The sequence below is a fragment of the Nomascus leucogenys genome, chromosome 1a (genome assembly GCF_006542625.1).
Source record: "Nomascus leucogenys isolate Asia chromosome 1a, Asia_NLE_v1, whole genome shotgun sequence".
Lineage (NCBI taxonomy): Eukaryota > Metazoa > Chordata > Mammalia > Primates > Hylobatidae > Nomascus > Nomascus leucogenys.
Window position 1 is genome coordinate 74,230,709 of NC_044381.1, and position 26,785 is coordinate 74,257,493.

The 26,785-nt window shown below is 37.4% G+C and overlaps 1 protein-coding gene across 1 annotated transcript; it reads left to right on the plus strand.

Moving 5' to 3' along the window:
* The first annotated feature begins 16 nt into the window (after positions 1–16).
* Positions 17–25,614, plus strand: NAA30 (N(alpha)-acetyltransferase 30, NatC catalytic subunit). The gene is made up of 5 exons (XM_003267732.3): positions 17–169; positions 433–1,207; positions 6,443–6,566; positions 9,521–9,576; positions 19,070–25,614. Exons 2-5 carry the CDS (start codon positions 434–436, stop codon positions 19,205–19,207), a joined length of 1,092 nt encoding a protein of 363 aa, XP_003267780.1. The 5' UTR covers positions 17–169; position 433; the 3' UTR covers positions 19,208–25,614.
* Positions 25,615–26,785: the final 1,171 nt, after the last annotated feature.

Sequence of the window (26,785 nt, forward strand, 5' to 3'; positions counted from 1 at the left end):
TAAAGCCAGGCCCAGGAAACTTTACCCGGGGTAACAGCCGAGGCGCTTTACGGCGACGGCGGCTGAGTGAGAACCTTGGCGGCTGTGGAGGCTGCTGCGGCTGCGAAGGAGGCGGCGGCGGTGGCTGAGGAAGAGGAGTGGCGGCAGCGGCGGCGGGGACCCGTGCGGGGTGAGCCGCGAGGAGGGGACAGGGAGGGGCTGCGAGTGACAGGGCTGGCGGGTGGGCCCGGGCGGACGGGGACAGTGGCCGGCTGAGCAGCTGGGCGGCGCTGAAGAGCGGGGGGGTGGCGCGGAATTGGGGGGGCAGCTCCGTGAGGGACGGTTTGTGCCTTTGTTCCCCCCACCTCGGCCGCCCCCCATCCGGCGCACCCTGTTCTCCGCGCTCCTCGGCCGGGTTTCATGGCCTCCCCTCTCGGTCTGTGTCGCTTCTAGGATGGCGGAGGTACCGCCTGGGCCTAGCAGCCTCCTCCCACCACCAGCACCTCCGGCCCCGGCGGCGGTCGAGCCCCGCTGTCCCTTCCCGGCGGGGGCCGCCCTCGCCTGCTGCAGCGAGGACGAGGAGGACGACGAAGAGCACGAAGGCGGCGGCAGCAGGAGCCCGGCGGGCGGAGAGTCGGCGACGGTGGCGGCCAAGGGGCATCCGTGCCTCCGCTGCCCTCAGCCACCGCAGGAGCAGCAGCAGCTCAACGGATTGATTAGCCCCGAACTGCGGCACCTCCGGGCGGCCGCCTCCCTCAAGAGCAAGGTCCTGAGCATAGCAGAGGTGGCCGCCACCACGGCCACCCCTGACGGAGGCCCCAGAGCGACTGCAACAAAAGGAGCCGGGGTACACTCGGGCGAGAGGCCCCCTCACTCCCTCTCTAATAATGCAAGAACTGCGGTCCCCAGCCCGGCGGAGGCAGCGGCGGCGAGCGATCCCGCGGCGGCCCGCAATGGACTGGCCGAGGGCACCGAGCAGGAGGAGGAGGAGGAGGAAGACGAGCAGGTGCGGCTGCTGTCTTCGTCCCTGACCGCCGACTGCAGCTTAAGAAGCCCTTCGGGCAGGGAGGTTGAGCCTGGGGAGGATCGGACGATACGATATGTCCGATATGAATCCGAGCTACAAATGCCCGATATCATGAGACTGATCACCAAAGATCTGTCCGAACCCTACTCCATTTATACCTATAGATATTTTATCCACAACTGGCCACAGCTGTGCTTCTTGGTAAGTGGATAGAATAAAAAGAGGGTGAACCCAGCAGTGATCCAGACTGTGCGGGGCAGGGAGTGAGGGCCCAGAGTGTGGCAGTGGATATCTCCTGCTGCGTGTTATAGTACGTTATGTGATGTCAAGTGCTGTACACATTCCTAGTTATTTAATGAAATTGTTTTGAAGGTAAGACTTCGTGATTCGGGTTAACGTGATACTAGTGTAACTGCAGCAAGCCTGTATGGTGGCGTGTTTCACTGGGGTGGGGGGCTTGTGTCTTATTTACATTAGATTATAATCGTGTTTAACCGTCTTTAATTACCTGCCCGCATCCTCAAACACTTTACAGTCATTTAATTTGAACATGGTTCTGTTCAGATACAGGCCTTATTAGTCTCTCAATTACAACCATAATCAGGGAAGAGTGTATGCATAAACATGTTTTGGTGAACATGAATGTCAGCAAACTTGGTGTGGTCATATTGGAGAATTAAATCTTACAAGCATTTTCAGTAATTATGGAGATGTTTCCCTTTGCTTCAACTGGACAATTAACAGTTGTAGCCAGCCTGCTTTCTGGTACTCCATTCCAGAAAGCGCTACTAACCCTTCTGGTGGCTGAAAGACTCCTGAAACTTGAACAAAATACCCTTTTGTGGAATGTAGAAAACTTAAGTGTGAAATTGTTACCGATATGATTTTTTTTTTAATTTAAGAAACTGGTTGTAGATGTGGCCAAACACTAGTAACACTGGCTTGTGTAGAGTATAATTGACAATAATATTACACCTAAGTGAAAGACTTTTGGACAGTTTTTAAAAATTAACATAGTATTGGCAGTACCAGTAATTTCTTCACAATAATATTGACCCATTTCAGTCTGTATGAACCCTTTAACTTAAATGTTGACTGCAAGTGTATGCTTTGTATCATGTGCTCACAAGCATATTGTTTCTGTTGAATTTTACTACAGAAAGATGACATCCTTTTAAGGAGTATTTTACAATACGTGAAGGGAAAAGCCACCATTACTTAATGTTTTAGCATTGGCTTAGTTTCACTTGGTAATTCCCTGCAAGGTATTTTGACAATACTTATCTTTTTGATTCTCTAGCTTGGTGATAATTTGAAAATGTAACCTGGGTATTGTAGATAATGGTAGTTCTATTTTCTGTCTTAACTTTGCTTAAACTTGAATTCAGTACATTTGTTAAAACTGTGGGTACTACTTTATATTCTTGAAAACTGCTCTTTCAGTATTCTAAGCATTGTATCAGAATAGTTCTAAGACATGTCTATGTCAATGAATATGAGAAAATGATTTATAGCACTATTATAAATGTCATATCAAATGCCACTGTAATTGCTAAAAATTGTAGATTTAGTTGTAAGTTAACCCACAGAAGTAGATGATTGAGTCACATTTCAAATTGAAATAGATGTTTTTCTGTCAATTCCAGGAAATAGTCGTGTATATGATATTTAGTCAACTTTTGAGTCCTGATATTTACCTAAGCCTCTCTCAACTTGTCTGCTATTTTAGACTCTGGTCAACAATATTAGTAAACTTTAGATTTGATTTTATGTAGAACCCTCCCAATTCACCAGCTAATGTGTATGTTAGCCTTTAGTAGCTCAAGTTTGTTTAATATTCTGAATATCTAGAAATTGCGATATGCACAAGTGGTTGACCTATAGATTTACTGGTGCAAGTATGAATCAGGAGGTATTAAACAATAATAAAACAGTAGTTAACAACCAGGCCATTTAGAACTGAAGCCTTTATCTTGGCATACTTTTAAATTTAAGTTTCCCATAGGAAGGAACTATTTTTTAAAAAATACAAATGCGTAAATGTCTGTTTATTTTAAATCTATCCTTTTAGAACTGAAAGGTATCCTAGAGATAATCTAGCCAACTTAGGTTTTGTTCTGTTTTGTTTTTTGATTGAAAAAAGTTAAGAACCAAAGTGACTTAAAATGTTTCAGTCTCCAGATACTTACTATGGAAGGGTAAAGCTAGAACCCAGTTCTCCTGGCCTCTCATTATGTTAACAAATAAGAACCTGAAAAATGACATACCCTTTATCCATTCAATGAAGATTATTGTGTCACCAAGTTACCTTCACCAAGGGACAGTTGCCCTTACATCAATCTCAAGAGATTAGAAACCTCCAAAATGTTCCGTTTTCCGTGGATAACCTGTAATGGGTCAATGGAATATATGGGGTTGAACCTTACAAAATTGCCAATACTTGATTGACTAATAAAAATGATAGCTTATTATGATTCTTCCTAATTGTAAAAGATGAAAAAAAAAAAGGAGAAATGTGAGACACTTTCAGTTACTCTGTACTTAACCATTTTATCTTTACCTGTTTTCATAGTAACATTTTCAGTTGTTGGTATCTTTTTGAAGTTCTTAAACTTACTCTCAGCAGTGTAACATAGTACTTCCCTTTATTTGTTCTAAATTTAACTTTTTGGCTTCCTCCAGTTTTCTATTTGTAGTGTTCTAGAATTTGGGAATCTCTCACTTTATTTTTTTCATAGTTTTGTAGACTGACAACCCTTTGGCCTTGTAGTGTTAAGTCTTAATCTTGCCAGGGATTTTTCAGTTCCCATCCTTGAAAAAATACATTTAATAGCATGAATTCCAAATGTATACGCAGAGCTTTTATTTGGAAAAATTGACAAGCAATTTAATGATTCCTGTAAATGTACCATATATTCATGAGTAGTTTATCAGGAAAAAAAAATACAGCATTGATCTTCTTCAGTACTAATATCATCGTAATGGTGTATGATGTATTGGGCTTTGTAGATGATGTATACCGCTTGATTTTTGCCCCTACAGATTCTAAATTAGGAAGAAATCAGGTCTTAAGAATGAAACTAATACAGTATTTTGTTTGCTTATTCCATGCTCACAGGACAAAGATTTGTTTGAAATTCCTGTTCAGATTGAAAGTACTGTCCAGTTGTATTGTGTTTAATGGTTTTAATTTTTCCTCATTTTTGGATAGTTTTATATAAGGTGTAGCTATTCTGAGGTTTATATCATCGATCTAATACAGGTTTTCATTTCACATAAGCCTGGCTTACGAGGTCAGGCCAAAATTTTTTCTGGCCCTTTTAAATATACCATTTGGTCTGTGATAATTTCATGCATGTGTATGTATTTATACGTGTCTGTATATACACACATATATTTGAAGTGAGTTTCAAATCAGAAAAAGCTTTCAGAGTTGTTCAAGGCAATTTTTGTGCATACTTCAGGTCTTTGTTTAAAAAAATTTTTTAAAAGATTGATGTATTGTGAGGGAAAAAAATAGAAATAACAATTTCAGAGGTTTATTGACCCAAAATAGTTTTGGAATGTGTGATAAACCAGAAATGAATTAGCGTGGGTTGTTGAATTTCATATTCCTTCAAAAGGATTTTTCCGACCTAGTTTAGGTTTGCATGAAATGGATTAGAATTATCTTGCCTAAAAGATTTCTCCACAGTTAAAAAAAGGCCTTTTAATCAATTTACAGAATGACAGACTAAAAAAGTCACAAATTTAAAATATGTATTAATTATAAATTGGACGTTACTTACTAATTTTTTAACTAATTTCTGCTTTTGTTGAAATAGTTTCTTCTGGAACGTTAATTTATGGAAAACAGACTTCTTACTGACACATTATTTAAACAGTTGGAGATATTGCCCTGTTTATGTTTACCAGCAATACTGTGTTACTAGAACTTTTTTTTTTCCCCCCGCCCCGAGACGGAGTCTCGCTCTGTCGCCCAGGCTGGAGTGCAGTGGCGCAATCTCGACTCACTGCAAGCTTCGCCTCCCAGGTTCACGCCATTCTCCTGCCTCAGCCTCTCCGAGTAGCTGGGACTACAGGCGCCCGCCACCATGCCCGGCTAATTTTTTGTATTTTTTTTTTTTAGTAGAGACGGAGTTTCACCGTGGTCTCCATCTCCTGACCTCGTGATCCGCCCGCCTCAGCCTCCCAAAGTGCTGGGATTACAAGCGTGAGCCACCGCGCCCGGCCACTAGAACTTTTTATCAGCATTGGAATTTTTGAAAAACATTTTCAATGGTAACACTAGAAACCTTAATAAAAATGGGGGATGATTAGACTTTAACATGTAGCTTTTAATACTCTGGAAAGCTGTACATTTTTATTAAAATAGAAATTTCTGTAAAATTAAAGCTTTTAACATAAAGCTTTGATTTTGGACTATAAATATTCTGAGAGCTTTATGACAGTTATCCACACTGTCAGGAGTATCCTGAAAACGAGACTATGCTACATTTACATATATTAACAAAAACCTCTTGGGTATGATCTCAGCAATACCTTATAAACTGTGCTTTTTCTAAAAATGTTTAATTTTTTTTTCCTGATCAAAATCTACCATTCAGGTGTAAATATGTATTATATCTGGCTTTCAGTAAAACTTTATTATTAAATTTATTTTTTTCTTTTATTGAGATGGGGTCTCACTCTGTCACCTAGGCTGGAGTGCAGTGGCACAATCTCAGCTCACTGTAGCCTCTGCCTCCCCGGCTCAAGCCATCCTCCTATCTCAGCTTTCCAAGTAGCTGGAACTACAGGTGCATGCCACCACACCCGGCTAATTTATGTATTTTTGGTGGACACAGGGTTTTGCCATGTTGCCCAGGCTGATCTCAAACCCCTGAGCTCAAGCAATCTGCCTGCCCCTGCCTCCCAAGGTGCTGGGTTTACAGGCGTGAGCCACAGCACCTGGCCGTTATTACTAAATTTAACTGAATATATTTAACTTTATATTCTGCTGATGGGCAAGTTTTACAATATTTTATGTCCTAATGAATAGACTTTTGCTTTATAATAATTTTTTTTTTTTTGCGTATTTCCCCTTCCAGAACCTTAGGCAGGTCTTTGTTGCAAATAATTGTGATTATAAGCACCTCATATGTAATCTTATAAAGTACTTGAATGTTTACCTTGTGGAATCTTGTTTTTTTTTCCCTAGACTTTAATAGTAAGCATAAAAAATTCATGTTCTAAAGAATATTGAGAAATTTTAACACTAGAACATTTAAAGGAGTTAGGAGATTTAGATTTCTGAAACTTCTGTGACTGCTGTCTTGCAAGAGTTCCCATTCCCCCGTCAAAAATGCTTACCAATGGTTGGTTGTTGTTTTCTCTGGATAATTGTGCAGTACCTGATGGCAATGTATTCTTCATAACTGTTTGTTTATTTTTAAGGCCATGGTAGGGGAGGAGTGTGTAGGTGCCATCGTTTGCAAGTTGGATATGCACAAAAAGATGTTCCGCAGAGGTTATATAGCCATGTTAGCCGTGGATTCCAAATACAGGAGAAATGGCATTGGTAAGAAAAATACTATTTTATGGAAAGAATGCCTAAGCTATTCTCATTTTTGTTGTGTTTTGAAATAAAAGACTTAAATGTAAGTATGTAGAAATGAAAGAAACTATGGGAAGAAAATTAAGGTGGTTTTTAATTTTTAATTTCAAAATGGTATTTTTAAAAAGTTCTTAAAATGAGTTTTTTTCTTTATTAATGTTTTGTTTGACAGTTTTTCTTTTTAACAAGTAGCCGATCATCAGCTTTCACCTGCAGATTTTTTTTTAATCACATTCAAAATGCTTTGCATTATACTAAGTACCACAAGAAATACTGCAATTTACAATTGCATTATGATGGTCCTTCATCCCAGCCTTCAAGCACTTGTCTGTATTTGGGTTAAGTGGACCTCAATCAAGCCAAAATTATGGACAAATTGTTACCATTACTTGGTGCTAGTCATCAACCATATATTGCAATTCAGGAAAGATCAGGAGGTGAGAATTGATTGTTTCTTATAATTCTCAAACTTAATTTTTTGTTGGGTCTACTTTTCCTGACATGTTTAGTTAATCTTACACTCATGATTTATAATGATCATTAGAATCATGTGGGTGGTTTAAAAATACGTATTTGGGCCCCTCACCTTGAGACTCTTGTTTGTCTTGTCAGAGGTGGGGCTGAAGCTTCCCTAGGTGACTGTGATGTAAGCCTGATTAAGAACCACTCTTCTATGACTGGGTTAGATAACTTCTGTCATTTAAATAACGCCATAAAACTCAATAGGCCGCTGGGTGCCAGGTGCGGTCGCTCATGCCTATAATCCCAGCACTTTGGGAGGCCAAGGCAGGTGAGTCACTAGGTCAGGAGTTCAAGACCAGCCTGGGCAAATGGCGAAACCCTGTCTCTACTAAAAATACAAAAATTAGCTGGGTGTGATGGTGGGCACCTGTAATCTCAGCTACTCAGGAGGCTGAGGCAGGAGAATCGCTTGAACCCGGGAGGCGGAAGTTGCAGTGAGCATGCCATTGCACTCTAGCCTGGGTGACAGAGCAAGACTCCGTTTCAAAAAATCACTCTTCTAGTCTCTAGGACCTAGTGGCTCTTTGTTCACAATGGAGGATTGGGTAGACAAGCATTTGTCTAAGCATGTCAAATTTTGTGATGTGCTTTAGCTGAGTATTCATAAAAAAAGGTTAATACCTGTACCAGTATTTAATCATTAGCAGTTTTTTCGCTTTTATGTTTTTTAAAAACTATTAAGTGTTATTGTCCAACCTAAGACTCTCACACAGTCCTAGGTATCGTGAGAAGTAACTGTAAATAGGTTTACTTAATATGTTAGGTTTAGCCAACTTTATTGCAGTGTTACAGCTTTCCACTAAGATTTTTAATGAATTGGGCTTGTTTTATGGACTAAGTTTGAGACTTTGATGCATTAAAAAGCACTGATAAGGACTCATGATAAATTATAGCCAATTGTTTGGCTAGTTTGGAGGGCAGAAACCAGTGGCTTTAGGGTTGCATCCTGGCCTTCAGACATACTTTGTTTGGGCCATAAAATGCATGCACACTTGTATGCATGGTTTGAAAATTAAGAGTTTTTAATTTTATTTTATTATTTTTGGGACAGAGTCTTGCTGTATCGCCCAGGCTGGAGTGCAGTGGCGTGATCCCGGCTTACTGCAACCTCTAGCACCCAGATTCAAGCAATTCTTGTGCCTCAGCCTCCCAAGCACCTGGGACTACAGGCACACACCACCACACCTGGCTAATTTATTTTATCTTATTTTATTTTATCTTTTGAGATAGAGTCTCACTCTGTCGCCCAGGTTGGAGTGCAGTGGCGCGATCTCGACTCACTGCAACCTCCACCTCCTGTGTTCAAGTGATTTTCCTGCCTCCGCCTCCCGAGTAGCTGGGATTACAGGCACCCGCCACCATGCCTGGCTAATTTTTTATTTTTTAGTAGAGATGGGGTTTCGTCATGTTGGCCAGGCTGGTCTTGAACTCCTGACCTCCTGTGATCCGCCCACCTTGGCCTCCCAAAGTGCTGGGATTATAGGCTGAGCCACTGCACATAGCCAGTTTTTTGTATTTTTAATAGAGATGGGGTTTTGCCATGACCTTGGCCTCCAAAATGCTGGGATTACAGGTGTGAGCCACCATGCCCGGCCAGTTTTTTGTATTTTTAATAGAGACGGGATTTCACCATGTTGGCCAGGCTGGTCTTGGACTCTTGGCCTCATGTGATCCGCCTGCCTTGGCTTCCCAAAGTGCTGGGATTACAGGCATGAACCACTGTGCCCAGCCTAAGAGTTTTTAAATAAAATTTGTCTGTCTGCTCTTAAAGTCAGATTTGGCAAATTTTTTCCCGTTTAATATGCCAATTATATTTGACCCTAAACTAGGATACATTTTGCTAGACATTTACAGACACACCACTGACATCATTGGGAGTGCCAGACTTGCCAGACTTCATCGTGCTCACTGTAAAGTTTATAGGAACCTACTGTGGGTAACAGCAGTTCTGATGAGGTTGTCTTGTGCCTTGTGTCCAGGGGAGTTTGGAGGATCTTTGGTGAGATCAGCTCGGGTCATGCAGTAAGTTCTGGCCAACTCACGGGGAGTTCTTGGGTTGTTCTGGCCATACCATATCTTGTCTTTTTCTCTTTCCCTTTCCTACTACTTTCAAACACAATAGAACAAACTCCTGCTTGTGGCAAATAATTATGTCTGAGAAAAAGGAGTATATTGGGAGATAGGTGTTTCAAGAGGAAACATACTGTTATGTATAGGTTCTGTTGGCTTCTCTTAGCTTATAGCTAAAATTTTTCCCATTTAATTTGAGATAATCTGTGTATCTGGATTCAAGATAGAAACTAGCATTTGACATTGCTGTGCTTATGAATATTATAATTTGGGTTATCTTTAAGAAATACATTTTTCCTTTATTAATACTCAGATCTGTATTCTAGGTACTAACTTGGTTAAGAAAGCTATATATGCCATGGTTGAGGGAGACTGTGATGAGGTAAGTCTTTAAAAATGTTTAATACTTTTTATCTGGGCATTATTCTTACTATTTTTTATAAATATTTTATAATTTATTGCAGATTTCATTGCAGTGTTACAATACAAATGCAGCTTGTGGGGAAAATTATATTCCATTTAAAAACACATGAATTTTTGACCTAGAACAAATTTTAAAATGGAGCTAAAATTTCTTCAAAATGTGTGGGTGGAATCTTAGACATTTTCAGTACACAATTTTGGTATTCAGAGGCTTTATCAGTTATTTAAGATAGCTCTTATTACAGACTCTGTTATAATTTGCTTACATATTGGCCTTAGTTTCTAACAATGGGAAACTATCAGTCTATATGGAGGACATTTCACACTTGAAAATAATCTTTTCAGAATTAAATAATGACAGTGTTGGCTAGGGGGAAGACAACCACTTTTTAAGAGTACAGCTATCTGCACATTAACATAAGAGCATTTTCTCTCTTCAGCTTGTTTGTAAGGTCTGATGGCAGATATTTCTTTGTATCCTGCTGCACTGTGTTTCTACATATAGTAGGTGCTTGATACATATTGGTGATGATTGGGAATGTTAACATTTACTGTTGCACAGAGTGGAAGGGAACAAGTATAAACTAGAGAAGTATAGATGTCTTTAATATAGCAGTGGTGACTAAGGAGGAGCAAAGTTGTGCTAGTACTTTTATGAGTAATAGAAGTAGCAATTGTCTTTATTATTAGAGGTCAGATGTGCCTTAGAGAATTCTCAAAATACGTGAAATTGGGTAACTTTTTTCAAAAGGTTGACCTTAATAAATAATTTGTTTTAGTGACTTAAAAGAAACGGAGTGTTTTGGTACAAAATTTATACACAGTCAGCATATATGATATATGTATGCGTTTTTGTTAACAAAGCCCCTTCTACCATTCTCATGCTTTTCAACTCTTTATCCATCTTTCCATTGATAGCTACTGTTTCTCGTTGTTTGTTTTTGTGGGTTTTGTTTTTTTGTTTTTTTTTTGTTTTTGTAGAGATGGGAGTCTTGCTATGTTGTCCAGCTGGAGACCACTCCAGCTTCTGGCCTCAGGTGATCCTTCCACCTCAGCCTCTGAAAGTGTTGTGATTACAGGCATGAGCCGTTGCTCCTGGCCTTTTGCTACTGTTAACTGTTTGAAATGCTTTCTCTCATTTTTTAAACACACCTATGTGCAAATATATGGTTTTTAAAAATACAAATGAAGTAATTCTTACTCAATAATTATTAGCAATAATAATTGCTTTTTTCTTTTAACAATATCTCATGAATGCATTTCCATGTTAGAATACAGAGATTTACTGCTGAGCATTCTCAGGCTTCTTGTTCACATTATGCTCTATTCTGACAGATCCACTCTAAGTGGTGATTATATGAGAAGGCCTACAGACATACTGGGTGGCACAGTGAAGTCATCCTGGGATTTAAAAATATCTAATTTTACTCCAAAGAAATAATTCACAGGTGTTGAAGGATCTCAACATTGTTCACAGCTTTTAATATTAAAATGCAAAAGGTGCAGTAGCCAAAGCTTTACATGACTGGTAAATGAAATTTTGAGGAGAGAATTGGATCAGATATGTTCACGAGTATAGGTCCGTGTTTGGACCATAGCCACACTGCTTGTCAGCTCATCGAGAAAAGTCAGGTTTCACAAAAGTTGCTTAACAGCTTGGAGAAATCTTTGGGGTAATAGATCATGTTTTGATCTTCCGCAGATCCAGTGAACAGGGGTGTTAAGAGCAGAGAGTATTATGTTCCCTATGATTAAACCTTTTCTGAGTTATCCTACTTGCTATCCTAAGTTACTACTTGTGAGGCAGGCTATGTGCTTTTGTTTAACTGTTTTGTTTAACTGTTCAAAGGTTTGGATAGTGTTGGCTTTTCATTGAAAGATGTCAGGAATGATATGAAGATTTTTGTTGTTTTGGTCTCAAGGTTAAATTCTAAATTAATGATATATTTTATGGTAGAAAAACTTCATTTCCAGCCTAAAAAGCTAATGCTGATTCATTCATTTTTTCTTTTGAAACAATGAATATTACTTAATCTTTAGGCTGACATCAGGGATAGCTTTGTGAACTTTTTCCTTTTGTATGATTTTAAGTGGATGGTTTTTGCAGTTTGTGAATGCCTCTGTCTCTGAATTAGATGACTTTTTCTTGGTATAAAAATTTTGCTTATCTGGGTCCAGCATTATTCAGATCGAATAATTTGCCATATGAACTCTTGTTTACTCTTTATAAGATCTGGTAGGTATTTGGTTGTCCTTTGCTTGTTAAAATACTTTAAAGACTCAATTCAAATACCAACAACTCCTTTAAGTTTTTCTTGATCCTTCTGGACAGAATCCATTGCACTTTTCTGTTATTTTTGCTACTGTTTTTGTAATATTTATTGCACTTAATTTCACTTGTTCAGTGCCTTAGCACAATGTAGGACAGAGATGCCTTCTCTTGTTTGTTGCTGTATTCTTAGTGTATAGTGTGACATTTGTGATAGAGTACCTGCTTCATAAATATTTTTTGAATGATCAGTTCTGCGCTTCCAGCATGATGTTTGTACCCCTCTCTCGTTTAATCACTTTTTAATTTTGACTTGTATTGTTGTTAACTTGTCTTTCTCTCTGAATTTTCTGTAAGCTTTCTAAAAACACCAATTGTCTTATTTTTGTTCATAGTAGGATTTTTTTTTAAAGACATCTTCAGGGTTAACCAAGTTGTTAAAATGCCTTTGAAGTGATAAATCTCCAAAAATACAGTGATTAATGAAAAGGCAAATAAACATGTGCTTTCACTTTCATTACTTTAGACAAACCTTCCTTTTAAAGGGTTTAGAAATTTTGGCAAATTATCTGAAAATCTGTGAAAGACATTTGAGAAGAGTTTTCAATTAGATTTTCTACTACTTAGGTTATTCTGCTATTTTTAAAATTCTTACAAAGATAGAGATTTTAAAATCTGTGAACATTTTAATAGAGGTATATTTGGCCAGGCACTGTGGCTCATGCCTGTAATCCCAGCACTTTGGGAGTCCAAGGCTGGCAGATCACTTGAGGTCAGGAGTTTGAGATCAGCCTGGCTGACATGGTGAAACCCCATCTCTACTAAAAATACAAAAATTAGCTGGGCGTGGTGGCACATGCCTATAGTCCCAGCTACTCGGGAGGCTGAGGCAGGAGAATCGCTTGAACCTGAGAGGCGGAGGCTGCAGTGAGCCAAGATTGTACGGCTGTTCTCCAGCCTGGGAGACAGAGTGAGACTCTCATAAAGAAAGAGATACATTTGGAAATGTCCGTGAAAACTTACTGTGCTCCGCGGCCAAAAAAAAAAAAAGATACATTTGGAAGTCTCTGTGAAACCTTACTGTGCACGTCAGACAATTTTTGCTTTCTATTCTGTTTACGGAATTTGTGACCTTGAGCCATGTTTATATTGTTCTTTGTTGTTACTAGTCATTTTAAGCTCAGAGTATTCAGCCAGAGTTATTAGTAATCACAGAATTGAAAGGTAGATAGTTTTTCTCCAAATAATGCTGCACTGTTCCTAGTCTAATTGATGTTTTCATTTCGTCTTACTGTAAGTTTCCCAACTTTTCGTATCAGAATTAGACATATGTTAAAACAGTATAGCTAAAAATTTTTTTTCATTATCTATGTATTTGGAGCTGACTAAAAAATTATAGTATCAAAAAAGAAACAAGTGGATTTGTTACTTCATGAGTAAGAAATACTGATCTGGCTTAAATTTGTTTACACCCCCTACAATGCTCTGGCTGCCATATGTGTAGTGGCTAGGACAAGTATCTCAAGTTCATGTTTCACAATAGAAGAAAGAATAATATAAATACATATAGAATGAATGAGTTTTCTATGATGTAGATTTTAAAATAGGATCTGTGTACCTAAAATCAACCTACTTGGTGGCCATTTACATTTATGTACTTTTTTTCCTGAAGTAAATTAGAATATGAGCAGGTGATTGATCAGTATCAGTATGATGAATAGTGCCTCAATTTTTAAGCCATTGATATCCTTAAAATCTTAATCTCTGAAAACTTCAAGATTTTGTTTTGTTTTGTTTTTTTTGTTCGTTTGTTTTTAGAGTTTTAGGCTGGGCACGGTGTCTCACGCCTGTAATCCCGGCACTTTGGGAGGCCAAAGTGGGTGGATCACGAGGTCAGGAGTTCGAGACCAGCTTGGCCAATTTGGTGAAACCCCGTCTCTACTAAAAATATACAGAAATTAGCCAGGTGTGGTGGTGCGTGCCTGTAATCGCAGCTACTGGGGAGGCTGAGGCAGGAGAATCGCTTGAACCCAGGAGGCGGAGGTTGCAGTGAGCCGAGATCGCGCCATTGCACTCCAGCCTGGGGGACAGAGCAAGACTCCGTCACACACACACACACACACACACACACACACACACAAAGAGTTTTTGGGTCGATTACTGTGAATATGAATAGCCAGAGATAACTGATCAGAATACATTGGAATTAGGATTTCTTAATGGAATTTAAATTTATAGTATCTTAAAATATTTTTAGTTGAAAGTCATGTCATCTAATTTTTGCTTATTTACATTAAAGACATTTTTTCCATTGAAAAACCGTAATGAACATTACAGAAAACTTGGGAAACAGAAGAAGAAAGTTCACTACCTACCTTTCTAGCATGTTGTATTAGTCCGTTTTCACATTGCTGATAAAGACATACCTGAGACTGGGCAGTTTACAAAAGAAAGAGTACCACATTGGATTTACAGTTCCACATGGCTGGGGAAGCCTCAAAATCATGGCAGAAGGCAAGGAGGAACAAGTCACATCTTACGTGGATGGTGGCAGGCAAAGAGAAGAGAGCTTGTGCAGGGGAATTCCTCTTTTTAAAACCATCGGATCTCGCAAGATTTAATTCACTCATGAGAACAGCACGGGAGTAACTTGCCCCATGATTCAGTTACCTCCCACCGAGTCCCTCCCACAGCACATGGGAATTCAGGATGAGATTTGGGTGGAGACACAGCCAAACAGTATCACACATCCAGTTTGGTGTTTTCTTTCCATTCTTTTATTGTTGCCTACATTTATTTTTGCTAGACAGTTTCTTCTGTAAATAGTATGCTTTGTAACTTGTGGCAGACTGTTTACAATCTGCTATTCAAACCCATGACTTTCCCTACAACCTGATTTGCTTGACCTACTTAATGCTACTTATTTCTAGCAATATAAAGATAATGCAAAAGACATTTTGGTAAATTTTAGATAATATAGTAGCTGACTCTATTTTGTACAATTAAAAGAATAAAATAGATCACATTAGCACTAATGACTAAATTAGATTATTAGGAGCCAAGGAGATCTAAGTTACTTTTTGAAATAACTTATACTTTTCTAAGTTAGAAAAGTCCAGCTTAGAAAAGGTACAGTCATTCTTTTTCCCCCATTATAAAAGATTACTTTTTATCTTTTTAATTAGACTATATTTATTATGTTTATTATGTATTTACTAATTATATATGTATATATATAAAACATCTTTAGTTTCACTGGAAACATTTTGCTATGTGATAGAGGCTGCAAGGTAAAGAACAGAATACAGTGGGGTTAGTTAAGCTGCAAGGATTTTGGGTGAGTAGTTTGGCCTAATAACTGAGTATGAGAAGACTGGTTTCCATATTTATCTTCTGTCACTTGGCAGTTGTGTGATTGATTGTAGGCAGGCCATTTAACTTTTTCTGGTCTTTCTCTTTGTCTATGCAACATGATGTTAATTTTGATCTTAAAGAGATGTTGTGAAGAGCAGTACTGTTTGTTCATTCAGCAAATAGCAGTGGAAGGGCTTCTAGGTGCCAGACAGTATGGTAGTGTTAAAGTTGTAGCAGTGAACAAGCCTGCCCTCCAGGAGCTTCCAGCCTACAGTATTAAACTGTCTTAAACAGTAATATTTTGTAATGGTTTGGCTTATCCTGATAATGGTCTGTTACTATTGCTAAGAGGATTGGTGGAATTTCACTGTAATTTTTTTTCTCTGTTAAGTAGAATTCAACTCTGTCAAGTTTCTTTAGGACCAAAATAACCTCATTTTATGGTGAATTTCTAATATAAATCCAGATATTCTTTTAATGTGTTTATAAGAATTTAAAAATTAAAAATTAGTTACTTTATCCTGGCATTTTTCTGTTGTGTCAAATAATTTTCTGAAGAAAGAATCTCTTTGTTTAGAAAATATGAGTGTGCCAGGAGAATCTTTACATTTTGACTAGGTTAGACCTTGGTGTAATTTTTTTTCTATGTAATTGAGCTTCATTTCATTAATATATTAGGATGCAAACAAACTTGAACTCAGTTCTTAACCACACTTTAAGTGTGTATTTGTGTAGTGGTGGTAGCCTCAGATGTGTTTGGAATATTTTAGATTGCTAAATATTAATGACAGTGGACTTAAAATCCCTTTCATCTTGTCTTAAGTAGGTTAGATTTCCCAGTCACTGCTTTGCTTTACTTTGGGAACTAATGGGGAGGTACAGTAGAGTAGTTACTATTAAGCTTTAGTTCATAATTGGACTCTGTTCTGTCCTTGCTCTATTGGTGGCCTTGAGTTTTATTCATCTGTAAAATGGATAACCACATCAATTTCATAGGGTTATTGTGAAAATAAAGCTAATAATACATGTAGAATGCTTTACATTGCACATAGTGCAGCTCCAATAAATATTAGCTGTCATATTTTAAAATTGTCACTTTTTATTTATGTGAAATCAATTCCAAGTTTTGAGTTGTTATGACTTTAGTGTTTCTCATATTAAATTGCTTTGATTTAACATGTTAGCTATAATTAGGTGCTGGACCTAATAACAATTGCAGGAATTATCCAAGAGAATTGTTAAAAACTAAAAATTTTGTTGACCAGACTGTGGTGTTACAGACCCTAGTATGACATACGTTACTAGAAATTTAATTGTGTGTGTGTGTATGAGTGAGTATTTTAATTTGCTTTTTGAGACAGAGTCTCACTCTGTCGCTCAGGCTAGAGTGCAGTGGTGCACTCACAGCTCACTGCAGCCTCAACCCCCTGGGCTCAAGTGATCCTCCCACCTCTGCCCCTCCAAGTAGCTGAGACTATAGGCACACACCACCACACCTGGCTAATTTTTAAGGTTTTTTAGACGTGGGCTTTCACCACGTTGCCTAGCCTGCTCGCAAACTCCTGGGCTCAGGTGATCTGCCTTGACCTCCCAAAGTGCTGGGATTATAGACATGAGCCACCAAACCCAGCCAAATTGTGTTTTTTTAAGTGCAGACAGAAATTGACGTTTACTTATCTTAAACCAATTTGTTTGCTGTGCAACTTTTATTTTAGGTTTTCTTAGGAGCGTATTTTCTTAATCCTGAACTGTTAATTACTTCATTTTAGATCTTTTAAAGGTTTAGATTTAGCATTGGTCCCTGCTGTTGTTGGGCTTATCAGCTAGGAGAGATGACATACCACTCATCAAATGTTGAATAAGAATGTGTCATAGGAACAGTGCAGAATGTTGCTGGGTGATATAAAAGGAAAGGGGCACTGTACCCAATCTGGAAGTGACAAGGTAGGGCCAAAAGAGAGGAGGATAGGAATAGCATTCTTCCAGACAGAAAACAGTTTATTTGAATGGTCTAAGGTGGGAGAAAGATCATGGTGGGTTCCAGAAACTGAAAATTCAGTGTTGAGCATGGAAAGCAAGAAGAGAGAGACCTAAAGCAAAGCTGAGGCCAATATATTGATGGACTTTTTATGTCTCTTGATACTATTTTTAGATTGTGGACTTTCTCTTGAGGACAAGAGGGAATCAGTAAACGGTTTTAAGTAGAGAATTAACAAGAGCATCACCCTAACTCTATAGAGAATGGGAGACCTCTTGAGTTAGGAGGCTCTTGTAATTATAGTGAGAGTTGGTGGCAGCTTGGACTGTGGTATATCGAGCATAGAAAGAAGAGGACCATTTAGAGATTTAAGAGGGAGAATTGACAATAATCAGTGCTTGGATGCATATAGGTGGTTGTAGAGGAATGAGGTTCAAAGATGACTCCTGGGTTTCAGGTTTGAGGCATTGGTGTGGTGGGGGGTGATCCTGTTTACTGAGATATGGAATTGAGGAGGAAGAGCAGATTATGAGTTCAATTTTGGATATAAGTTGAGGTACTGTCTTTTCTCTATTATTTGCATCAGTTGTTTGCATTCTTGTCAGACTTTTTGATAGCTTGAGAAAGAACAGGAAGAGACTTGGGCCTTTGTTTAATTATACTTTGCCATTTCCCCCCCACCCACTCCAAACACTTGAGGATTATGACACCCAACAGTAACTGTGGCTCACTGTGTTGATAGTTCTCAATGAAATAAGTTGAGAATCAATTGAAAAGGCAAATAGAGCTATGTGTGTAAAAGTTGGGAAGATGGGGTAGAGGGTGTTAGAGGGAGGTAAAAATAAAATCGCAGTTTTCAAAAATACCAGTTATTCATTTTCAGGGCCACTGGCTCAGTAATATTTCAAAAGACTTAAATGAAAGTTAATACTATATGTTCCTCTGTTAAGCTTTGCTATCTAGACCAGTGGTTCTCAAAATGTGGTCCCTTGACCAGCAGCAACATCATCATCTAGCAATTTAAAAATATTAAAAATGCAGATTCTTGTGTCCTACCGCAAACGTACTCATAAACTCTGAGGGTGGGGCTCAGCAATCTATTTTAACAGGCCCTTCAGGTGATTATGACACACTGTAACATTTTGAATACCTCTTGTCTGGAATCAGCAAACTTTCTTGGTAAAAGGCCCACTAGTAATTATTTTAGGCTTTGTGGACCATAGGTCTTTGTGGCAACTGCTCAGCTTTGCCCTTGTATTGAGAAAGCCGCCACAGACATCATGTAAACAAATAAACATGGCTGTTTGACTAAAACTTTATTTACAAAACAGACAGCAGGCACATTTGGCCCAAAGTCTGTAGTTTGCAGACTCTGGTCTGGACTCCAGACAAATATGGTAGTTATTGCCAGAATAAATGACATATTAATGAAAATACGGAAGTTGGAAGTCAATCTGAATAGCTGCTTATAATAATATAGCTTATTATTTTAAGGAAATAAACCAGCACTTTTGATTGTTGATTTTATTTTCATCTTTAGTCATTTTACCTTTCCCCACAGGGAAATAATTAATCTTTGTTTTAGTATAAAACATACTCTCATTGCTAAACATTTCAAACATCACACAAATCAGTAGAACAGAAGATAAATCTGCAGTGGTCCTCCAAGCCCTTGACCCAAATATAATATTACAATTTTGATGACTGTTTTTGAGTTCTTTCTGTATATTATTTATTGTTTTCACTATCAATTTTTAAAATAATGTATGATTTTTAAAAAATTATTTACTTGGTAAATTATTTTTTAAATTACATAATTATAACTTAGTTTTTTTTCTCATTTCTTTGAAGGTTGTTTTGGAAACCGAAATAACAAATAAGTCCGCTTTGAAACTTTATGAAAATCTTGGTTTTGTTCGAGATAAGAGGCTGTTCAGATACTATTTAAATGGAGTTGATGCACTGCGACTTAAACTGTGGCTGCGTTGAGAAACTGACATCAAGGAACAACTTTCATCCACACAGAATCGACCTTTGCATGCAATGCAATTTGTACAGAATTGCTTTGCAGGTGGATTTAGTAATTTCCATGCAGCTCTTACCTGTCAGTGTCTCATTGAGTGTCGCACAATATTTGTTGCACTTTGGCATGGCGCATTTGTTCTGAATTAAAAGATTGTTTTAAACTTCAGGAGTTCTTTTGGTACCAACAAGATGTGCCAGTTGATAGCCAAGATTTATGTGTTCATTTGCAAAGTCTGCTGACAATGTTATTTACACAGTGATCATTTTATCACAGAACCAGTAAGTGGAACATAATTTTTGTTCCTTAAAAAAGCCAATGTGGATTGTAAAAGTCTCTAAGTATACTAACATTTTACACGAAACCTGCCCTAGCTTTCTGAAGGGGGTGAGGGAGACGCTTCAGTTTTAGGTTTTATTTTTTCAATATTAAATTTTCCATTCTTGAATATTGGTACCTCAGTGATTAGTGAATGAAAAAAATGTAGGGTGGGGTATGTCTTACAATGAGTAAAGGTAACAATTAAATTTTGTCTGCCAGTGCCTGTGTAGATAAGTATATTTGTCTTCATCTCTAGTTTTTGAATGCATGCTATCTTTTCCTTTTCTTTAAGGCCTTTGCAAGCAAACTTTTGTTTTTATTTAAATTCTAAATTTGATAAATTATTTCAGATTTTTATAATTTGGATACTTTTTTCAGGTGAATGAAAGAATGCTTTACTTTAGAAGTCCCTTTTTCCTTATAGTAACAAGTTGAATCTACTTGGAAAATTGAGAAATGGCTCAAAAGAGATAAGAAAAGTTGATGGAGCCGGGAATTGCTGGGTTTTAGATGCACTTTTTCTTTTGAGAGTAAGGGAAGTTTTGGAAAAGAATAGAAAATTAGTGTAAATTGATATGATTTTATTTAATCAAAATTACTGCTACGCTGCGAAGAACAGCTTTTACAAAGTAGCTGAATTTGTTTTTCCCACTTGATTTGGATTCACATTGCTTTCATTTCTTAAAATGCTTCACTTTAGGTTCTTGGTCTTGGAAATAAATTTCAAGGTGCATTGTATCCATTTTAAGCTGCTTTATTTTATTTTCACTTGTATGAGCAAATTCTTGGGGGAGCTTTGCTTTTCTTCTGCCAGAAAAACAAAAGGGGGAAATGAAAATCTTTTTTGGAATGAGTTCTGTGGGTTTTCTTAACAGCCACCATGTTTATTAGTTACATTGTGTTTTGGCCAATCAGTGCAATGTAACAAATTTTAAAGTTAATTGCTTTCAATTGAGTCAGTAAACCTGTGATAGATAATTTAACTGGAAAACCTAGGTACCCATAAGAAAAAAGATTGATTTTCTGTGAAAACTGTAGGAATCTGTTGTTGTTTTCATTTGAATATGCTTTACTTCTGCTCTAGTATTTGGTTTGGAATATATTTTGTGGCTCTAATTACTGTATTTTTAAAAACCCTACCTCCATTAACAGTTGGTAAAGGCCCCTTTTCAGGAAAGTTTGTTGCTTTTTTTTTTTTTTTTTTTTTAAAAGGAAAGCTGCTCTTTGCTCAGTATAGTGTTTTGAAAGTGAACATAGTAACAAATACTTTAAAAATAAAGATACACAATTTATATTTGAAAATAAAAACTTTCTGCTGGTGGGATTATTTATAGTTCTTTATTTTTAAAGAAAGTGTTTTCCATTTTATATTGCTCTTGAAAGTGTAATGGGCAGAATACAATACTAGTTATAATAAAAATATGGTAACCACACAGTACTCAGCCTTTCAGTATGTTTTTGGTCAAACTTCATTTAGGCACTAGCATTTAGAAGAATACCAACCACAGTGATGCTTTTGTTATTTAATATGAAGGAAATTGAACTAAAACATATTTATGTCATCAAATTTTATTTCACTTCTTTATATTTGACTTGCTGGTTGATACATAATGGTTGATGAGCATATATTTGCTTGAATCACTAATGGGGATGGTTGTAAACTAGATAGATGGTAGGTCATTGGTTCAACCATTTTAGTGTTTTTGCCAGATTGTCAATGAAACCATCATACTGACCTTTTCCTCCAAAATTGCTGAATTGACTGAACTGGTTGGGTGTTTGTAAACATGACGTTAACTGTGTGACTAAAAAGTCAGATGGTTGCCATATTGTTTGGTGTATGTTGAATGTCAAGTGTATGCCTTATGTCTTTAATTGGGTATGCAAAAAAATTTTTACTTAAGTAGATTAAAATTTTAATCTCTAGCATGAAAACCTAGCACCAACACTGAAAGACTCCATTCAGGTTGAACTAGCCTCAAACAGTAATTTACTTTTTGATAATAGGCTGCTGTTTTTCTTAAATAAGCTTAAAACAATTCTATCTGAAATTGGTAGCATGGGTTCACTTGGCTAAAACTGAGCAAAATAGGTGCAACTTTCTTTTAATGGGGTGCTGCCTCTTTAGGACTGACTGTACTATCCACTGACACTGGTTTGGCAGTTGGTACTGCTGAACATTTTTATACATGCTACCATGAAGCTATATATGTTAGTATTGAAGAAGCTAACGGGTATACTATCATTTTTGATGTGTGGGCTGATTATAATTTCCTGTATTTCCTGTACATTGGGATGAAACTACTTTAGCAAAGTCCACAGATCAGAAACCAGACAGTAGTTTTTGAAGTTGAAACCAGCAAAATAAGAAAAAATAAAAAATCGATTTTAATATTTTCTGCCTTTTTCCCAAATTACCCTTCCCACTTGCTTGACAAATCTATGTAAAGCAGTTTGTTTTTCATGTTTTAACTTTACCTTGCCCTGTGTTATGGTACTGGCTGACATGTCTAAGACTCGGTGTGTATATTTATTATGGTGTCTAAAAATCATGAAGTTCATCACTTTTCAGGAGTATAGATAAAATCAAATTGGTAGTGCATCAGAGTTACTTTTCAGTGCACCATGACATCACTAAAATGAGTGCTGTAATGTTACAGGGCTTTCAGGTTTGTAAAAACATAACCATAAATTATATTGACGTCAGATATGAGTTGAGTATCTATAAAATATCACGTGTATCTCAAAATATTGGACTGCTGTTTGACTGGATATTGCTGCATAATTTTCTTCTATTGTCCCATATCCTTTTGGAGAGAGATTTAATGGGATTTGAAATGTGCAAGCTGTCTAAATAAGATGCAGTCAAATAAAGTATGGTTAAGTTGTGTTTGCATTTTTCTTTTAGATACAGCTGTGTGCATTTTATGATTGGGTTGTTTTGCTTTTACCTACTAAGTAAAACAGCAACAAACAATATATTGTTTCCTACTTCCTGCCTTTCATCTAAGAGTTACGGGGAAGAAGTATTACATAATTGTCATCACTGTTGTGTGTTCTGACAAAGTAAATTTGAAAATAACATGAACTTGATTTTCCTAAAAGTATTCAGTTAGTCAACTCATATGTCAGATATCAGTACATTTTCCATGTGTTCAGTCAAAAGTTTATCTTTTTAGTCTGTTTCATAGCAGTTTATTTCTAAGACAGTTTTAATTTACTTTTTTGTCTGTACACTGCCACTCTGTAATGTTCCCCCCGCACCTTGTCCCACCCTTCGTAAGACACCAAAGAAAATAGAGCAATATCTAAAGAGCCTTTTCCCCTGTCTTGTGAGGAGCTTTAAATAGCTGTGAATACTTCTATATGTCAAGATTTTCGGATTTTAGTGGAAGGATGAAATCATCTGTTTTAATCATGTAACTGCTAAATTACTTTTATCATGCATGCCAGATCTTTACATTATTCTTTATAGTAATGCTGTAAAAGTGTCTGAGTTTGTTTTATTTGGGCCTTATGTGGAACTCGAAATACTTCATAAATTCAGTCTAAATGTCTAAATAAGAACCAGAAGATACCATTTTTTCACACCATGAACACAGATCAGTATTAACCTGTAGCCCAGAGGTGTTAGATTTATTTTTTGAGACAGAGTCTCACTCTGTTGCCCAGGCTGGAGTGCGGTGGCACAATCTTGGCTCACTGCAACCTCTGCCCCCTGGGTTCAAGCAATTCTTGTGCCTCAGCCTCCCGAGTTGCTGGGACTACAGGTGCATGCCACCACACCTAGCCAATTTCTTGTATTCTTAGTAGAGACGGGGTTTCACCATGTTGGCCAGGCTGGTCTCGAACTCCTGACCTCAAGTGATCTGCCCGCCTCGGCCTCCCAAAGTGTTGGAATTACAGGCGTGAGCCACCACGCCCAGCCTATGATATTCTTTTTATAAGCAACTTTTAAAAAGTTTTAAAAAAAATCTCATAAGCATATGGCACTGCTACACTTTAGATCACTACTGTCCAGTCACACTTTATGTAAGGATAGATGTGTCCTTTTCACTCCCCAGTATGGTAGTTACTAGTCACATGTAGCTACTGAGCCCCTGAAGTATGGCTGGGATGATTGAGCTGAATTTGTAATTTTAATCAAAGTTAGCCACATATGGCTTGTGGCTACTGTATTGGACAGCAGAGCTTTAGATAAGCAGTAATAACAGGAAGGGAGTGTTTGTATAGGTTGAAAGATAAAATGGAAGAATCACAATTAGGCCAGATGTGGTGGCTCACGCCTGTTAGCCCAATATTTTGGGAGGCTGAGATGGTAGTTTGCGACCAGCCAGGACAGCATAGCAAGACTGTCTCTGAAAAATCTTTTAAAATAACACAACTAAAAATCATCTCTGAGCAAAAGTATAGCTGAACTGTTTATACTGACAATATATTTCATTAATACAGTGTTTGACCACTTTCCACCCCACCAACCACTGCCCTTGTTATGTAGCCTTTCTGAGAAAAGCAGCCCTTTCAGATTTTTTTGTTGGAAGTTCCTTGGGTTGCAGAGATGCAGATTCAAGTGCCAAAAGTTGTTTCTAATGAGACTTACCTTTTTAGCCTTAAAATATTTGTATAGTTGGCCCTAATAATTTCTCATTTTTGATGAATTTGAAATCATTTCACTTCTAAATGAGATTGGTCATCTCATGAGTGGTCAAGTTGGAACATGGAGGTCTATCATGTTTTTAACCTCCAAGATCCACTTACGGGGATGAGGCCAAAGGCCAATGTTACTTCTAGAAGAACCAGATTAATTTTGCTGTCTTCCATCACCACGGTGTATTACCTTTGACCCTCGCTGGTCATCTGGTAAGTGTAATTCGTCAAAAGAGCAGAAATAGGGATAGTAAACACCTGGATACAAAGACAGTGCCAGGCTTGGTACAACCTGTTAACACTGTTGAGGAAAGAGCTCAAAACATGCATTACTTTGGGGATTAAGTCAATGTTTAATCTCAGTATGAAACAGACCTAGAAATAATAAACACTGCTGAAGTGCCAAATTTATCTTCTAATACTACTATTTAAACTATGCAATATGGAGATTATAATGAAATAGTTTTAGTCTAATTATGTAAGATTTTTATAATGCTAAGAAATAAGCTTATTTTTAGATATGGATTTTTATGACTACCTCTTTGCTGTATGAATATCTTAATTTTCTAATACCTCAGTTTCATGAGAACTGTATGTACATTTTTGTAAATAAAATAATTTACCATATGCTAGGAGAAGGACCTGCTTTTAAAGAAATTGTGTAAAGACATTTGTTATTGGATGTGTTACATAGTAAATCAATTTGAAATTTCTTAAAAACGTTTATAAGACTTTTCTGGTCTCCCTGACCGAGGGATTTTAGTAAAAGTATTTAGTGAGATTTGTATTCTAGGAAGTGTGTGCCATCACTTGTTCATTTACAACTGCAAAGATTTGTATGTCTCCTATGTTTTCCTTTCATGCCAAAGAAACACCCTTTTTAAAAGCCAGCAGGTTGCACAAACCAAAAACAAAATATTTTGCCCCTTAAATAGGCATTTTAAGAAGTTTTATTTCCGGATATTGAAATATGGTGTAGACAGAAAGCTAGTTGTAATAATTTATAAAAATGCATGTGTTTTTAGGCATGCACTAATTCCAGTAAGGGAAGTATTGACATTTTTAAGGAACTGTGCTGCATTAAAATCCACAGTTGCATGAAACTTTTAAAAGTTTAAGATATAAAGTAATTGCTAAAATTTGTGAACTACTCAGAGGACTCAATGCCCTAACATGTAGGGGATTGATCATTGCGATGTTTAGGCCAAGATTTCTCATGATTGTATATGGTTATTGATCATTTTTGAGGGGCTGAACCTGCTGCCTTTATACTTTTGACACCTCCCTCCCTCCTTGCCTCCCTCCCTCCCTCCCTCCAAATTGTGGCTGTAAACAGTGACTCTGCATAGTCAGCATTATACTTGATTTCTTTGTGAATGCAAATAAAATAAAATTTGTAAGTCCACCAAGTATTGACTTAACTAGGTAAATGTAAACTGATTTCAAATTTGTCTTTGGCCAAGTCTACTTAGTAGCTTATGATAATTTGGAAGCGAAGTATATCAATATGGATGTGGGCATTGTGTTTAAGTCATTGTGGGATATTTTCTTCATATTAGGAACTAATAATGAACGTTCAAAGTTTATTTTTATCCTGATGATAGTGGGCAAGTTTCTTAATTTCTCTGGGCTTTTAGTGATAACTACCTGATGAGCTAATTGTGAAGAATAAATGAGATAATTTATGTACATAAATTACCTTAATGCCTAGTAGCCTAGTACATTGTAAACAAATGGTAGCTATTAATAGTATATATAATATAATTTATATATAATTTTGTATTTTGCATATTGAGGTTTTTGGTTTTTATTTTTTGTTTTTTGTTTTATGAGACAGAGTCTCTCTCTGTTGCTCAGGCTGGAGTGCAGTGGTGTGATCTTGGCTTACTGCAGGCTCTGCCTCGCAGGTTCAAGGGATTCTCCTGCCTCAGCCTCCCGACTAGCTAGGACTGCAGTCACGTGCTACCACGCCCAGCTAATTTTTTGTATTGTTAGTAGAGATGGGGTTTCAGCGTATTAGCTAAGCTGCTCTCTATCTCCTGACCTTGTGATCCACCAGCCTCAGCCTCCCAAAGTGCTGGGATTACAGGCATGAGCCACTGCGCCCGGCTGTCTATTCAATAGAGTTTTATAGCGTTATTTAAATGATAAAAGTTATCTAAATATTATTGTTAGATGTTACAAGAGTAGCCCAGACTGTAGCAAATGAAGAGAAAAATCATTTTGCATTTGTAATATGGAGAATATTAAAATAGGTAGATAGAAAAGTATAATGAACTCTCCATATACTTATAAATCAGGCCCAATGCTGTGGCTAATCTGGCCCTGTTCATCTCCACCCACCCCATATTATTTTAAAACAAATCCCAGAGATTATATTTTATCCATAAGTATTTCAGTACTTATCTCAAATGGTAAAGTCTCATTTTTAAAAAACATAAACCATGATACCATCTCACACTAATCCTTAATCCTCATATAACCAGTTAATGTTCCAATTTCCAGGAAATGATTTTTAATAACATTGGGATACCTTCATGGAGAGTAAATATGAATACAGAGGAGTTACTCTTAAG